Source organism: Enoplosus armatus, chromosome 1, assembly GCF_043641665.1.
Source record: "Enoplosus armatus isolate fEnoArm2 chromosome 1, fEnoArm2.hap1, whole genome shotgun sequence".
NCBI classification, from domain to species: Eukaryota; Metazoa; Chordata; class Actinopteri; order Centrarchiformes; family Enoplosidae; genus Enoplosus; species Enoplosus armatus.
Genome location: NC_092180.1, coordinates 8,025,769 through 8,042,418, shown reverse-complemented (window position 1 = coordinate 8,042,418; position 16,650 = coordinate 8,025,769). Strand labels below are relative to the sequence as shown.

Sequence of the window (16,650 nt, the reverse complement as noted above, 5' to 3'; positions counted from 1 at the left end):
TTTGAATTTCTCAAGAGAAACTTAAACTCTGCCAAGCTCCCCCTGCAAAATAGTTCCAGAGGAAATGTTATGGCGGAAGATTTTGCAAATGGCCAATTAAACACTTGACATGGTCTGGTCTGCAAACATGCGGCATTTTCTTTCAGATAGGACATTTTCTTCACATATACTTTGGACATCTTTACAGCAATATCCAGATGAGCAGCCAAGTCTTGGTCGAAGTTTTCCATCATTAACATGTTGCTTGTTAGCTGGAGGGTGTGGGTTGTGATTGCTCAAAACTGGGATTTTAAACATGACAACACAAGACCAGTGGGAAGTCGAGCATTGCACATCCACTGAGTCACACCAGAAAGTATGAGTTATAATACTAATAATGAGCTATTATGGCGCTGGTCAACTTTGAAGAGTGTAAACGTGAACCAAACACAAGCAGAGAGCAGGACCATACCTGGTGCAGGCTGTATAGGTAGATGCGGAAATGGTCCTGGAAATTGTCCTGGGATTTGGCCTGGAATCAGACCTGTTCCTGGGCCAGGGATGGGAATTTGACCAGGAACCAACCCAGGAGGTTGCCCTGGAGCCTGACCAGGATATGGAACTGGGTATATGCCGGGTAGGTCGGGGCTCCCCGGGACATGACCAGGTATCAGCACTCCACCGTTCCCATCAGGTATCTGGATGCACAGTTTCTGGTACTCTTCTAAAATGACCAAAACAACAGGAGGTGAGCTCTGTGTTGAGGCACATAGACGAGAGCAAGGAATTTAAAGACACGTGTTGGTGAGTGAACCCCACCTGTTCCACGAATTGGGCACATTTCAGGAGTGGACCCATCAGACCAGCAGCGTCCACTATCACAGCAGCACTGCACTTTGGTCAACAGCTGCGAGTTTTGGTTGGCGCAGCGCCCGCTCAGCAGGCTAGCGTAGCAGTACCCACCACGAGCATCTGTGGGAAACAACACAGCATGAAGTCAGTTAAACTAACCGTGCTGTATGCAATATGGCATGTGTTGTCTGCATGTTGGCAGGAGTACAATCAAAAAGTCGTTGTTGCTTCAGATTTTCCATCATTTGGAAGATGGAAGCCACTTCCAATAGTCATCACTTCCTATTTATGAGAACCTTTCCTACATCCTGCAGTTTCTGGCACCGTGCACCAGCATGACTAACACTCAGGTTCCCTATTAACATAAATATATCATGTCTTGTTTCACACCCAGCCCATCCAGCGTATTCACATGGAGAAACTGACAGGCTACACTAGTGATTGCTTGGTTAAGCTCGACAAGATGTCAGGCAAGCATATAGTTGGTTGGAGGAAATACAGTTGGGCCGTTAAGGGGCCGGCGTAGATGTTAATGCTCGAGAGTGGCTGCATGGGAAACAGACTCAAATGTCTGGCGCAATAGTTTTCTGGAGCAAAAGACGCAGACATTCCTTCCTCACAAACATCCTCTCCTGGGGGGGTAATGTGAGTGTGTGTTTGCGTATGTTTGTGTGTGAATGCATGTGTGTGTGTATGTGCATGTACGTCTAATGTACTATTCTGACCCAAATTCCTCCCTAGTCTGTTTTGGGTCAAACTGAGCTGAACTTGCGAGCTTTACAGTCTTTTCTGGTGATTGTGTGTGTGTGTGAATATGCACACTGTTATCATCCTCCCAGGATATGGACTGTTCAGTGACACACACGCACAGACTTCACTGTTCATGCAGACCGACAGACACACACATACACACACGCACGCTTCACTTCTTCCAACCATGAAGTCACAAAAACAAAGTCACTTGAGCACAAGAGGAGTTCACTTTACTTCTCTCATCACGTCCCCTCCTCAGTTTAAAGGGAATATAGCTCATTGTTGTGGAACTAGAAACAAGCAAGTGACTACTGACCTAAATTCTACCAGCTGGAACGTTGGACAGATTTCAGTACTTTCTGCTCCCAGAGCCAAGCATAAAGGGAGAAGAAGCAAAATGGGGTGGAAAAAGGAAAGAGAATGAGGCAGCACCTTTTTTGCTCAACTGCTTTGTCTCATATTTTATCTATCCGAGTAACAATGAACCAAAGCAAACGCAATGCAGTCGATTGTCCTTTTGAAGAGGGGCGACAGCCAGTAGGACAGAGGACTCACCTATACACCTGGATCCGTCCACAGAGGTGTAATATCCCTGGGGACACTTGCAGAAGTAGCTGCCAACTGTATTAGAGCATTCACCCAAACCACAGAGACCTTGGATGTTTGAACACTCGTCCAGATCTACAGGGAGGAGAGGAGAGGACAAAAAAACTATCAAGCATGTCTCAAAACTTTTTAGATTACTTCCTTTGTTTGTTCTTTGTTGCTAAAAACTGAATCGTAATCATAACTGTCGATGAAAGCGATTGAACTGAAAAGTAACTCGAAATGTGAATGTCTTTGACTCAAGCACATGTTGGCAATGACAATGGAAATAAGGCATTGTCACAGGATATTAGATCCAGGGGCCTCTGTAGCTGCTCTTCTGTTAGCACCGTTAACCACCAAGTGCACATCATCATGCACAAAGTCTGTTAAGAAATACGCTGTAACTTAGACACATTTGAAATGTCTTTTACACAGTCCAGAGGTTTTCCGGCAATTATTTCTGGGCATAAAATAGCACATATTTTACTCTGCTCAGTCTGTTTCACCAGAGTTAAACTTGGTCTGGAAATTGTCATATTCATGTCTTAATGAGCCAATATTTTTCACAGGCTAACTGTAGGTCTTTATTTGCGGGAGAACAGAAGTGATGCAGAGAGAAGGATTTTATTCAAGATTTTTCAGCCAGAAAAAAAATATATTCTCTCAGTGGCCACATTTATAAAGCACGAAAAGATTGTGATCCAACAATTCAGTGAGCCAGAAGTTGATAATTAGCATCAACAGCCGAGAGAAAAATGTCTTTTCAAAACTACATGTGGACATAATGTTCACTGACTACTCATACTGAGTATTGACAAACATGGTTTTGGAAACTGTTTTAAAGCGAGACTATCAAACTTTTGCTGAACAGCAGCCACTGTGGCTGCAAGTGACAGTTATACTACATGCTAAACTACTAGTTAGCATTTAGATAAAATTCTAAACTAACAGTATTGCGAGTGGAGAAGAGTCAGAAGTCAGCAAAGTGACTCAATATTTACACAGAATTTACTAAGATTAGCCCCCAAAAGCTACTGGTCATACCAGACCAAGTGAGGTTGTAGCAGCAAAACCTCTCAGTTAATTGAATTCAACGTTAAAACTTACATCGTCTCACTTTAACGCAAGTCTAGGGGGAAAAAACCTTCTTGTTGTGTTAAACAGGATTACTGAGAGAAAGCTGAGTGTTGCTAAGGTTTAATTAAACATATTTGAAAGGAAGGGCAAAGTGGCGTATGTGTGGTCTCTCCCCACAAAGTAATAATCAGAATACCACGACTGAGGTGAAGTTAACCACAACTAGACGGATGTGGCTTTTGACTCTACTTTCACATTGTTAATTAGGAACCTTTAAAATAATTTCTTTCAGCCTTCTCTGTCATTCAAGCTAACACTAAAAGTCAGACATTTCACAGTTTTAATGTGATGGCTGCTAGCTTGATTCTTACCTTCACATTTCTGTGAGACCTCGTTGAACTTGTGCCCAGCGGGGCATTTACATTCAAAGGATCCCACTGTGTTGATACAGTTTCCTCCTTGACAGATGCCAGGGATGGCCTGGCACTCATCCACATCTGTACATAGAAAGCGTACAATTAATACACACCCTAACACACACACACACACACACACACACACACACACATAAATCTGCACACGCCTGGATGTGCATGGATTTAAATTGGGTCTGTTTTAACAGTCTGGCTCTGACTTTCCTGCGATCAACAGAGTGACAAGGGAAAAAAGAAAGAGAGAGAGGAATGTCTCCTGCAGGAGGAACAGAAACTGAAGCCAAGCCGACCAAGGAAGAGATAGAAAGAGGGGGAGAAATGAAAGGACAGGTCTACAGTCAAACACAAGGTTATAGTTGAAGTCTGTGACTTTGTGAGTTACATTGGTGATTAAATTAAATTCATTTAATGAATTTGACAGATTAAAACGTAGGTCTCAGACTGAAAACCTCCAGGAGGCTGTGACCTGATGCAGTCTCAGAGTACTCCATGTTCCTCTGGGTCCTGGCTCAGGTCCGCCTCCCCTGCAGAGGTTCTGATGTTGTTGGGTCTGGAGCAGGCAGGCAGAGGGCCTTCTTACCAGAAATGAGCTCTCCCACGTGGCACCGCCACTGACCCGTGTTACTGACTCTGACAGTCCCGCCACAGCGGGTGTCTGCGGGCATTCCATACACATGTGGGAGGCACTGCCACCCACCCCAATTTAACCCAATTAGAATTAATCCTCTGGAGAGGGGATGATGGGTAGAGATGAGGGGATGACAGAGGGAGAGGGGTGAAGGCAGACAAGGAGGGAGAAGGAGTTAAAACGGGCAGAGAGAATAGAAGCAGCACTTTACTCGAAGGAGAGGGGAGGGAGGGTGACAGAGGGGGAAGAAAAAAAGAGACAAAAACAGAAAAAGAGACAGAGACGCTGAGGAACAGACTTTACCTTGGCACGCCCCGGTGCGGTGGTTTGGTATGAACCCTCTTCGGCAGGGGTGAGGCTGGGCTGGGCACATCTCACACGGGTGACCCCACGCCCGTCCCACTGTGGCGCAGCACAAAGTCTTTGTGCACACAATGCCTGTGAGCTGGCCTTGACACATCTGGTTATTCACCGAGGCGAAGCACGGCCCGGTGCGGTAGTCTGTAGAGGCAAAGGCAGGAATTCGCTTTTGTGAAAAAGTTTACTTTGTCTCTTTATTTTCAGTACAAACCCAATGCAAAACAGCAAGGATTGGTAGCTCGAACATGTTAACAGAGAGAGAAATTTGACAAAAATTCTATTGGTTGAAGAATGTTAGATTTAAAAAATGCCAAACAGTTGATTAGTGAAACATTTCAACTAAAACTGTGATAAAGGAAGTTAAAGCCAATGCTGAAGAACCTAGAACCTGAACTTGATTCTGTGAGTGATTAACTGTCTGGCATACACAAAGAGAAACGCTCAAACTGAATGTAATTTTGCATGACATCTACAACTCACTCACATTATATGTGATGAAAGTACTGCAGAGCGGACAGTAACACACTCCATAAAGAATGCATTGTCTGTTCCTGGCATTTTAATCGGTCTGGCTCTCAGGTGCATTGTACGTGCGTGTGTGTGTGTGTGTGTGTGTGTGTGTGTGTGTGTGTGTGTGTGTGATAGAGGAAAGCAGAGATATGGAAGAGGTCTGGAAAACCTTTTAAAGTTGTGTGGGCGGCTGTGGAGAGTAATAGGCACAAGCTAGAATAAGCAAGCACACCCAGACAATGAAAAATCTGTCTGCTGCACATATTATGCGATCATCAGTTCTTTAGTTACCTGTATTGTGTTTTTAAGGCAAAAATGGCCCATTTACCATGTGGTGAGCTGCTTTTTATTATTTTTCTAGTACTACACAATCTAGGGAATAGGTCATCATCCCAAAGGCCGGCAAAGGCTGACTGACAGGGCGTGTCTATGGAGAACAGTAGGTGATTTCCACACTAGCTACAGCAGCCTAGAATTAAAACTAAATAGCTTATAATAAATATGAGCTCAAGAGTGTGAAGAAAGTCCCTCGATCGAGATTCTTCATCTCTCCTCCGCTTCAAACTGGTTTAAACCTAATTTCCTTGATCCCGCTGCTTGCATGCATCTATCCCCTCACCTCATCTTCCCTCCAAACACCACTCCTTAGTTGCAAACTCCCCACAGATTTAACAAAATCACTGAATCTTATCAGGTGAAGGACTGGAAGATGGCGAAACAGAGATAGGGACAGCGGGAAAGAGAGAGGGGGAAACTCATCCCTCCCAAAAAGAATCTGGCCGAGATCCAAAGGCAAAAATCATTTCCACATTTCACGGCAGACAACAGACAGCGAGAGGAAAGAGGGAGACCAGTTCCAACAGCGCAGTCGTTTAAAACAAACGAGACATTGTGCGTTTCCCGTGTGGACCGGGGCCCAGCCCAGACCCGTCACGTGCACCACAGCCTCCACGGTCTCTCTGCCTCTGGCACCAGCGCTGTGTGAAACAGAACTGGGTCATCTCTCCTTCTCCTTCTCACTCCCTCCTGCTCGGGCTCTACTGGAGACCAAATGCTTTTGATTCTTAGTCTACTTCTAAAATAACTAAGTACATTTACTCAAGTACAGTTTTGAGGTACTTCACTTGAGTATTTCCATTTATTTTGGGCGACTTCTACACCACAATATTTTAGAGGGGAATGTTGCACTTCTTAATGCACTACATTAATTTGAGAACTACCAGAAAGTTACTACTTACTACTTTGAAGAAAAAGTTGGATGCTAAACTCAGATCATATAATATAACAATTGTAACATATCTAGCTAAAAAATAATATTTAAGAATAGTTAACATTTTGGGAAATGCGCTTATTCGCAGAGTTAGATGAGAAGATTGATATCACTCTCTGTAAATGAAGCCGGTGAGGTTAGCATGCAGCTAGCCTGGCTCTGTCTAAAGGTCAGACTATTTAGGTCCCCCACATAACCCCCCCTAAAACCACAACCTGCTGTTTTTACACTTCAGTTCAACAAACGAGATATAACTTAAGCTAATTAATGAACTTTAGCTTTGCAGGTAGGCAGATTTTATTACCTTCAGACAGAGCCTAGCGAGCTCCCTGTGTCCGGTCTATATGCTAAACTAAGCTAACCATCTTCTGGCTCCAGCTTCATATTTAACGGACAGATATGAGAGTGGTATCATTCTACTTAACTGACTCTCTGCAAAAAAACTAATCGTATTGATTATATTTCCCAAAATGTCAAACTGTCAATGTATCGGTCATTTGTAACACCCTCTGCAAAATGCACTTTGCCCTGTGATACTTCACAAAGGTTTTTCTGCACTTCTACTTTAAATTTTTCAATGCAGGATTGAGAGAGTGGAATATTTGAACACTGCTGTAATTTTTACTTTTAATAAAGTAAGTGATCTGAATAATTCTTCTACCCCTGCTTTCAACAATTGTCTCAACAACTTTGAGACAACGAACCCAACCGGTGGGCAGGTATCTGCTGTATCTACTTAAAGCCTACATTATGTGCCTTACCTACAACAACAAAGGAATACAACGTATATAGGAAAAGCAATTACAGGAGCAATGGAAAGTTTTTTGCATGGCGCCCATATAAACTGAGTACAGCAGACTGTAAAGAAGTCAAGTTTCTCTTTTCATCAGATTAAGGTTTATGTGTTATTACGGTCGGGCTGCCACACGTAATCCATCTGACATAATACCTGCTTATTACAGCTGTTAGTGGAGGAGAGCAAGCACTAAAAACACAAAGATCTGAGCATGAAAATAAAGCAAATACAAGCGCAGCACTTGAACAGTCAGCTGAGGTAAACAGGGAGAGGCGGACAGCTGTAGGGTGAAAGTGGTGTCATTTCATCTGTCATCTTACTGCCTCTCTGTGAACTGCATACAGCTGGGGGATCCACCCATGTCCTGTACATCTGGGAGCAATCGCACGTGTTCACACACAAAACGCACTCAAACACACTCACACACACACACAATCTCAGCCAATGTCCCAACCCCTCATCCGCAGTCTAGCCAGAGATGATCTCAAAACAGACCAAAACTTAGAAAAATGTTGCTCTTCTTTTTGCGTTACTATTCTACTTTTGGAAACACCGCAATTATCGAAGCTGCTTCAGTAAACTTGCATCTTAATATGGGAGCGGGTAGTTTGTTTTGACTCTCATTAGAAAGCCATTTCATGTCAGTGCAGAGGTGCAGTTACTTTTGGAACACAATAGAAATGTTGGCTTCCTCAATGACCGGTGAGTTTATGCACAACAACAGCCTCTGTGTGAACAGGAGGGAAGCCCGCCGGGAAGTGGGTCAAAAGAGTTTCCTGGATTAACTCCAAAATGTTTGTACACACACACACACACACACACACACAAAACCTGTCCACCTTTTCCACATTCAGCCTTCCTTAATCTGCCCCTTGCAGATGGTGCTCACAGCATCCCTACATGCCTTAACACATGTGTAATTTGTGCGCCTGCATCCGTGTATGCGTATGTTTGTGTGTGTTTCCATGCATGTGTTACGGGGTCTTATATCTGGGTGGGGTCTTCCCTATTGGCCCGTCAGCAGATTTCTCCATCCTCCCAGGACTAACAAGTCGAGCACACGCTCACACGCACACAGAGACACACACACTTGGTTATCTATCTACTGAGGTCTGCATTGGGCTAGAACAGAGCCTGATAGGGGAAAGTCAGTGAGGCATTAAGAGACAAGAGAGCCCCTCAGCTGACTGACCGACTTCCCTGTTGTGCTCTGGCTGCTGACTTGTTGACTGTGTGACTCACGTGTTCAGGCCAGTCTTTCACCACCATCCCAAGTGAACTCAATGGCGTCACACCGAAAGCTCGACTTTATTGCTCCGTAGCTAAACGACTCTGCAGCAGGAGCAAAGAGCCCTGCGTGCGATCAGCAGCAGTGTGGCTGGATCTCACCAATCCCACATTCCAACCTAAATCACATTTGCAACCAACAAAGAACACGTTGATGTACCAGGCTGCATTTTCACTGCAGTCAGCTGTGCCTGGTGGTGGGACCACTGGTCAGCAGATCACCAGTCACTTTGGCAGCATACCGCTCAAAGTCACACAGCAGCTCTACTGTAGTGATGTGTACATGTTGAGCCCTGTAGCACCAGGATCTTTCCACATCCAAGAAAACCTCTGAGTCCTGAGTGCAGCTACTTCTCCCCTGGTCAGGTCACGTGTTTGCGGAAAAACCTCGTGGTCTTGCTAATGTGATAAGATCAAGCCATAATGGGGCACGGTTCTGTAAATTGCATTAAAAACAGTGTGGGGTTGTGCATGTGCGCATGGATGTGTGTACACATGTACTTTATGCATGTGCTTGTGTTTGTGGGAGAGCACAATGGTTTTCCCTTGGGAGGTGATGGATCCTAGCCAAGGAAATTCCAGTGAAAGTAACTTAACCCAAAACGCCACTTTATCCGTTGGCCTACTTTCTCTACCTCTCTTGGTGTAACCACATGCAAGATGAAGGACCAAATAACTGATACATTTAGGGCTGCAAATACTGAATATCTTTCATTTTTGATTGATCTGTTGTATTTTGATTAAGTCACCAGTTCAGGCACATCTGAATGTTGGATTTTTCCTTGAACACACGATGACACAAATGGATACCTCACCTCAGTTCAGCACAATATACTGTGTTAAGATGAATGACTGAAGTTGGAAGTTGGTCTCCAAGCAGCTGTTCCCAGACAAACACAAACACACACACAACAAAAAGTCTGCCTGTTTCATAGCAGACAAGAAACTACCATTCATAAAGCAGCAGACAGTGAGTGGCCAGTTTGCCTGCTTGTCACCTTATATGACAAATCCAAGTTTTAAAACCAGTTGTGGTCAAATTCTTTACCTGTACATTATTTCTACATCAGAAATCATTACACTAGAGACAGCACAGACAGTTTCGGAGACTCATTTTGTTCCCTGAAAAGTATGAACATCTAGATGATACTGTGTGCTGAAAAGTCTCACAAACCATTTGGGCCAAGCTTCCACAGGAAAGAGTGGAAACCAAAGTTACAACATGTAGAAGTGTGCTTCAGCAGATAAGGCCCGGCGTTAACCCACCAGGCAACCAGATAGTGTCTTATTAGTTGCAGGGCTGAAGTAAACACTAAAGTAAACCGAAGGACAAATCCTAAGCCAGAACTCACTGATAGGCCTCTGCAGCATGGCCTCATTAAAAAGGGACGTTACTAATTAGAGGCTCTGCTGCCAATCCAAATATTAGCTTTACAAGGTCACCACTTTGACCTCTACAGGTCATCACTGCCAAAGACCCCCAGCACACACACACACACCTGCACACGCACACGTTTCACTTACAAACACAGTGCAGGTCGCCCTCGGTTTGCGTGTGCTTGTATACTTTGGAGGCTTTGCTCACATGTGCCAGAGAGCAACCACAGGAGGTTGGGAGGTCTTCAGTTAACAAACAGCGCACATTTAGAAAGAAATTACATTCCCCAGAGCGTCGTTTGAGAGCAGATGTGGAAAATAATGGTCATTTCTGAGCTCAAGCTTGACATGCAAATGTTCCACAACAAACCGCATTCCTAGAGCCGTAGGCATGACTAAGCAGGAATCATCTTCAACAACCGCCATTCAACATCGAGTCACAAAGGCAGCACGTTGAGAACTACCTCAGCAGACGTGAGTAGCGAATGTAGAGCACAGAGACAGCGTGGTGTAAGATGAGTGAGGAGAAATGTTGAGTATTGCAGTGTGGCGCTCATTACTTTACCTCTCTCGCACTGAGCCCCGGTGAAGCCGTAGGTACACACACATCTGTTGGGAGCCACACACCGTCCTCCATTGAGACAGCCATTTTCACAAACCGCTGCAGACGAACAGAGAGGAAAAACAAACAATGACACAACTCTGAAAGAAAGAAAACAAAGGATATTGGTTTATACAACTTGGGTCTTGTGTTTGTAGGTTTGGCCGCCGTTTATATTGGTTATGATAACATTGCAGAGATCTGGAAACACTGGCGTGACATCGCTAAAAAAAGAAGTCAGATGGGACAAGAAACGAGCAGCCATCGATCAGACCAGCTACACACAAGCTCACAGTTTAACCACATTATCTTTAAACCACTTTATTTGGAGGTTAAACCAAAAGTGAGCACACCCGAAATGCTGGCAAAGATCCTCCATTACACGGGAAAACAGTGCACACACACAACTATAGTAAGTAAGCACGGTCAAAGTTGTACCAGGAAGTCTGTACACTGTGAAAGATGTTTAAAAGAGTTTGATTAATACTTTTCCACTTCACCTTTGTTTTCTCTTCCAAATAAGTTTGACCAACCTCTGGCATTAAGGGGTATCTGACCATCTGACTGCTCATGTTTCTATAACCGTCGCACTTCTTTTTAGAAATGTTGCCATGATCACAACTAGCTAAGGACAGAGTTATTATTACCAATAAGAAGGATGGCCAAAACTACAAAAAGCTAGCGGCTTTGTGAGACAGTACTTGGGCACAGCAGGGCTTTGAGCTAAATGCTACCGCTAGCATGGCATACACAATACTCAATACAATAATAACATTTGCTAATTAGCACTAAACACAAGCTGAAAAGGATAAATGTTGGGAAATAGAGGTTATATAGCATATCTTTGTCTTAAATTAAGTTAAAATTTATTGTTGAAGTGTGTCACAGTGGTCTTGTGGTATTTTCAGGATGATCCTTACGTTGACCACAGTGGTTTCCCACGTAGCCTTTCTGACACAGGCAGTGGTCCTCAGCACATGATCCTCCGTTCATACACCGAATATTACAGTGCTGGACTGTGGGCAGAACAATACAAACACACACACACACACACACACACACACACACACACACACAGAGCAATGGAGTTAAATTCAGAGTATACAAACACACACTGCAGATTAGATTTACAACATCAACAAAATGCACTCTGAACCATGTTTCTTGAAAGTCACGCTCAGATATAATTTCCTCGAAATTTATGATGTGCAAACAGATGAGCGCATTGGGTTGAAGCGCTGTGAGCTGCAAGAGAGCAACATGGAAGAGATGTTGACTGTGGACTTCTTCCAAAACACCCACACACCCATTCGACTCACACACACATAACCCGCAAGATTGACCGCTATTTGCAAGACCGTGATTGCAACATATATCAATTGCTTGGGGCAGTTTCATGTTTTCAGGAGGTTCTTTGGCTTAGTATCTCATATTTTCTTTGTGCCATGCTAGTTAGTGCTCATTACTCATGATGAGGAGAAGAAAACTTAAGAAAAAAGATGCAAACGGCACAGTGTGGTCTAAACTCCAAAAAGATCTGAGCCAATTACAATCTCTTTCATTTATATCCTACAGAGGAAAAAATATGCAAGGCTGCATATTTTCTGTCATCTATCATCTGTCACAGCTTGTCATTATTGTTACTGCGTGGTGAAATGTTTGTTTTTTAAGATTACAGCTCTTTATTAAAAAAATGCAAAGACAGGGGTGTGGTCTGGGCCGTGCTCCAAAAAACACTCAAGTTTTCAACATACACTCCTATAACTCATACCATTAACATGTTTATCTGTTGGCCAAGTACCAGTTAACCCCCCCATCTATGCACACTGTATAATAAAACCCATCAAGCTGATAGCGAGCACCAAAGGAGTTCACTCCTCGGGAAAGGAGAGGTGTTGTTTAACGACCTGACTTGGATCCACAGGATGGGGCGATCTGGCCGTTGGGGCAGGTGCACATGTTGGGTCTGGAGCAGAAACCATCTCCACATGTACTCCGGCAGATTGCTGCAAAGAGGAACATGACACTCAGTCAAACAACAAGAAAACATGCAAGATAACACAACAGTCCAATGCTCACCAAATGGCGCCAAGATTTGTCTCGATTGTGCTTCACAGAAAAGTCATGTTATGTATCTGTTGCTTGTCAGCCTGTCTGCTGCAGGTTTTGAGTTTCAGGTTAGAATTTCATTTGGTGCAACTTAGGCCATGATCTAAATCTCATATTGAGGCTCTCATCTTTAATATTTCAAAACTCAAACAGACCAAATCTTCCTTTTAGCCTTCATCATGGTTAAGTTATTGAAGCCCGCTTGGCAACAGCGTCGAGCTATTTTCTTCTTTGAGTTTTGTTGCCGTAAATGTGTACCAGTGTGTGTTTTCAGTTGGTGCTGGCTGATTTTCGTTTAATTTTTTTCTCTTTCCCACAGACTGTTGTTGGCATGGTCCCCTGCCCCAGCTCCCATCAGGTAGAGTCCAGCCACTGACCCCTACTCCCTGAACCCCACTGCTAAACAATGTCATTAGAGCCGCGACAGGCATCCGGCCAGCCGACCAGCCAGACTGCAATCACACAGCTCTACAGCCTCTCAGACCTTCCTGTCTACTGAGGGGGAGAGGGAGGGAAAGGTGGGGACTAAATACAAAGAAAGAGAAAAGAAACCAGAAAAAGAAACCACTGCCAGAATACCTGAGTAGATGGACCAAAATGAATGGCCAATTCCCACTTGTTTTAGGTCATGTGGTCGGCTCATCACCACCATTAGCAACACTAACCCACTGTTAATGTAAAATTACTGGGTGATCAAACACTTTTATACAGTTAAATGGCAATATGTTGGTTTGCACCTGAGTAAATTAGTCCCATTAGTTGGGCAAAAAGAGAAATATCAGGCATCAAAATCAAAAAATTGTTTTTGCACACCTGTATAGAAAAGACCTGCATAAATCAAAAACAAATCTGTTATAGCTATCTCGAAAGCATCTATACCAATTTTTAACATTTTTCATTAAATAGTGTTATTTATTTTGCGTATGTACTGAGGTTTTTGAGTTATCGAAATTTTGATATTGAGGCTGTAATCTATCTTTGAACAAGGGGACCATACTGTGAGTGTTAGCTTACTTTTTCTCCTGTGCAAACTCTGAACAATCTGAAAGCAACAAAACTTCTGAAAGTGTTGGCTGTCAGTATTATTAATGTTCATTTCATTATGTGAAAACTACACTCCCTTGCTGGTGTGATCTATAGGTTGCATATGAAAGACTCACTGAACAAGTGCAATAAATCAAGTAAATTAAGTTACATACAATAACAGTGCATTTTATTCCTGCCATCAATTAGATTCTGTTCAAGAAAGAGGATGAATTAATTTCTCATGTGCTGCAAATCAACGAATATTCAAACCTGGTCTGCAGGAGTTACATTCCTGTTGGGGGGTTTTCCAATAAAGTATAACATTTCAGGTAATGTAACATGCATTCACGTTGTACCCCAGTTGTATAAACAATAAAAAACAGCAAGGTGCTGGATGGCGATGAGGAGCTCAAAGTTCTACCTGACCTGAATTTACGGTAACTGTGGTGGAATAATGGAGGTGATACTCACGAACAATGCACTGGTTTCCTCCCGTCAGAGTCTTCCAGCCTGGGCAGCAGTAGGCGTTGTTCCTTGAGCCACACACATTTGGTCTGTGGAAGACGCAGCATCAGAAGGTCAATAATTCATGTCACACAGTTCAGATCACTCTCAAGTCAAGTCCATTTTTTTTATATAGACCATAATCACAGATCTGTCTTTTTGCTTTACGGTCTGTACAACATAAAACACATTCTGTCCTAGACGCTCTATATCTTTCTATTGATGGAAGCTCAGTGATCACTCATCCACATACAGCAGGAACAAATCTCCCGTTTCTTCACACACCCACATTGCCACATTGCTCAAGGACACTTCAGCAGGATGAAAATGTGCTGCCTGACCCAGTTGTCCAGGCAAAGGATCAAAATTCAGTCATCACATGTTCACCTCCACGTCAGTCAGAATTACAGTGACGTTCCTAGGATAAGCAAACACACAGCCCCTCCCAAAATACTGACATTATGTTTTCACAGCCCCCCAGAAAAGCATAAAATGTCCATCATATTTTTAAAATCATCTTGTGCAACTACAATACAGTATACATTTGTCACTGACTATGCCAGTGGTTCCCAACATTTTTTGCTTGTGACTCCAAACTATGAAGCAAAGCCAACTTATGAACCCTCATCATGGGCGTCATGAGAAGTGAGCAGTTCAGTTTAGTCCTGAATAGGTCAAAATATAAAGCATTTCACAAGAAAAAAGTTTAAAGACAAAATATAGGTTATTATTTCTTACCCCTGCAATTATCTCTATCTATTATCTAGTGACCCCTTAGATTCATCTTGTGAGTGGAGGTCTCATACCACTGGACTATGGGCTACACTGTGTGCTACTTGCTACTGTCAGGGCGCACCCTAGCATGCAGCGTTTGGCACTTCCCAATGCAAAATATTGTTGGTGAGGAAAATATTATGCTGCACAAGGTGTTTGAGGCACCTGTGAAAAACATTTCATCTGACATGGAGGTGAACGCCTGGGCCATCCTGCCACCTACAGGTCTGTGACAGGCCTACATGTATTTGTAATCACCTGCTGGGCTTGTATTGACCCAGGGGTCAGTGTACAAACCATACAGTGTAACTCCAAACAGATCCACGAGGTGAATAATGAAGCCTGTTGGATCTCTGAAACATTCTTATAGTGGTAAGTCAGCATGACACAGTGTGCAGCCTGTATGCACTTCCTGCCTCTGAACCCAGATGTTCTGATAAATTAATTTAAAGCATGTCAAATAAAAATGCCAGCGGAGAACGCTCATTGAGCTGTCTACTGTGTGACCTTCATCAGCTGTTTGCTGTCATCACTGGACACAGACTTTCTTTTCTTTTCTTTCTTGCTTTCCTTCTGTCTGTCTTTCTTTTTCTCTCTCTCTCTTATTCACATGCACACACACACACACACACACACAACCTCTCCGGCAGTGACCCACTGTGTACAGCTGCAGATGTGATTTATCCACAACTGGGGTGTGGTGTTTTTGGCCAGAAAGAGGATTAGGCTGTTAGTCTCTCTCTCTCTCTCTCTCTCTCTCTCTCTCTCTCTGCCACAGCCACACACGACCAATGGCCTCCTTTGTTTGGATGTAATTTATTATTGCAGTCAGCAGGAATGTGATATTCTTGCCAGTATTTAATTACTAAACTTTGCTCCAAACTTCCCATCATAGACAATGTCACTCATGCCTCTCAGTCTGCCTTATTAAAAAAACACACACACACACACACACACACACATAGTGTTTTCTGACCTTCAATGACCATGAATGACCAACAGGTTATAGTGAGAAGAAAAGACACCTGCTCTCAGCCCAAAAACATACTCACAGAAAGATGAAAGAGGGGGGGGGGGGGGGGGGGGACTGGCATAGAAAGGAAGAGTGGAGGAAAAGAAAAGAAATTGTTCCCAAATTGGACTAATGAGGATTATCATGGTCACATTACCCTCTGAGGACGTCCGTCCCTCCCCTCCTCTTGGCCCTGCTGGCTCTGGAGTCGGTCTGCTTGGTCATCAGCTCGCTGTCCCCGGTGTCCACCACCTCTGCAGCGTCTCCAAACTCGGCGCAGAGCGACAGCAAGGCAACCAGAGCCACGGCCAACTGCAGCAGCCGTCCTCTACACTTACTGTCCGGCATATCCACTCTCAAGTGTACAACTCCAGTTCTCGGTAGAATAAAAGTCTCCTAAACTAGTTTCCCAGTCCCGTCGACCTCTGCAGTCTGGAGTCAAAGCTGCAAAACAATAATAATAATAAAAAAACATTAGAAAAAGACGCAGAGGAGTGTGCAAAAGATGCTGCACACAAAAGAAAAACAACTCTGCTGCACCCTGAGGAGTTGTTGGTGTAATATGACTTCTGCCACTATTAAGTTAGAAAAAATCATCCAGCTCAGAGTCGCAAAAGCATGCAGTGTGAAAATGATAATGTGCAAAATTGCGCAGCAGCGAGTCGGTACTTTACCTTGTCTCCCGAACAGGAGATTCGCCTCAGACCCGACAG

General features: G+C 43.7%; 1 protein-coding gene across 1 annotated transcript in view; it reads right to left on the bottom strand.

The window, feature by feature from the left end:
• Positions 1-16,285, bottom strand: part of fbn1 (fibrillin 1) — a 58,505-nt gene extending 42,220 nt beyond the window's left edge. The window contains exons 1-10 of the mRNA XM_070902138.1: positions 16,095-16,285; positions 14,119-14,201; positions 12,420-12,518; positions 11,433-11,528; positions 10,477-10,572; positions 4,615-4,812; positions 3,621-3,746; positions 2,140-2,265; positions 799-951; positions 452-703 (exon numbers count right to left, since the gene is read on the bottom strand). Of these exons, the coding sequence (XP_070758239.1) occupies positions 452-703; positions 799-951; positions 2,140-2,265; positions 3,621-3,746; positions 4,615-4,812; positions 10,477-10,572; positions 11,433-11,528; positions 12,420-12,518; positions 14,119-14,201; positions 16,095-16,285 (1,420 nt within the window). The remainder of the gene's footprint in view (positions 1-451; positions 704-798; positions 952-2,139; positions 2,266-3,620; positions 3,747-4,614; positions 4,813-10,476; positions 10,573-11,432; positions 11,529-12,419; positions 12,519-14,118; positions 14,202-16,094) is intronic.
• Between the last annotated feature and the right edge of the window lie 365 nt (positions 16,286-16,650).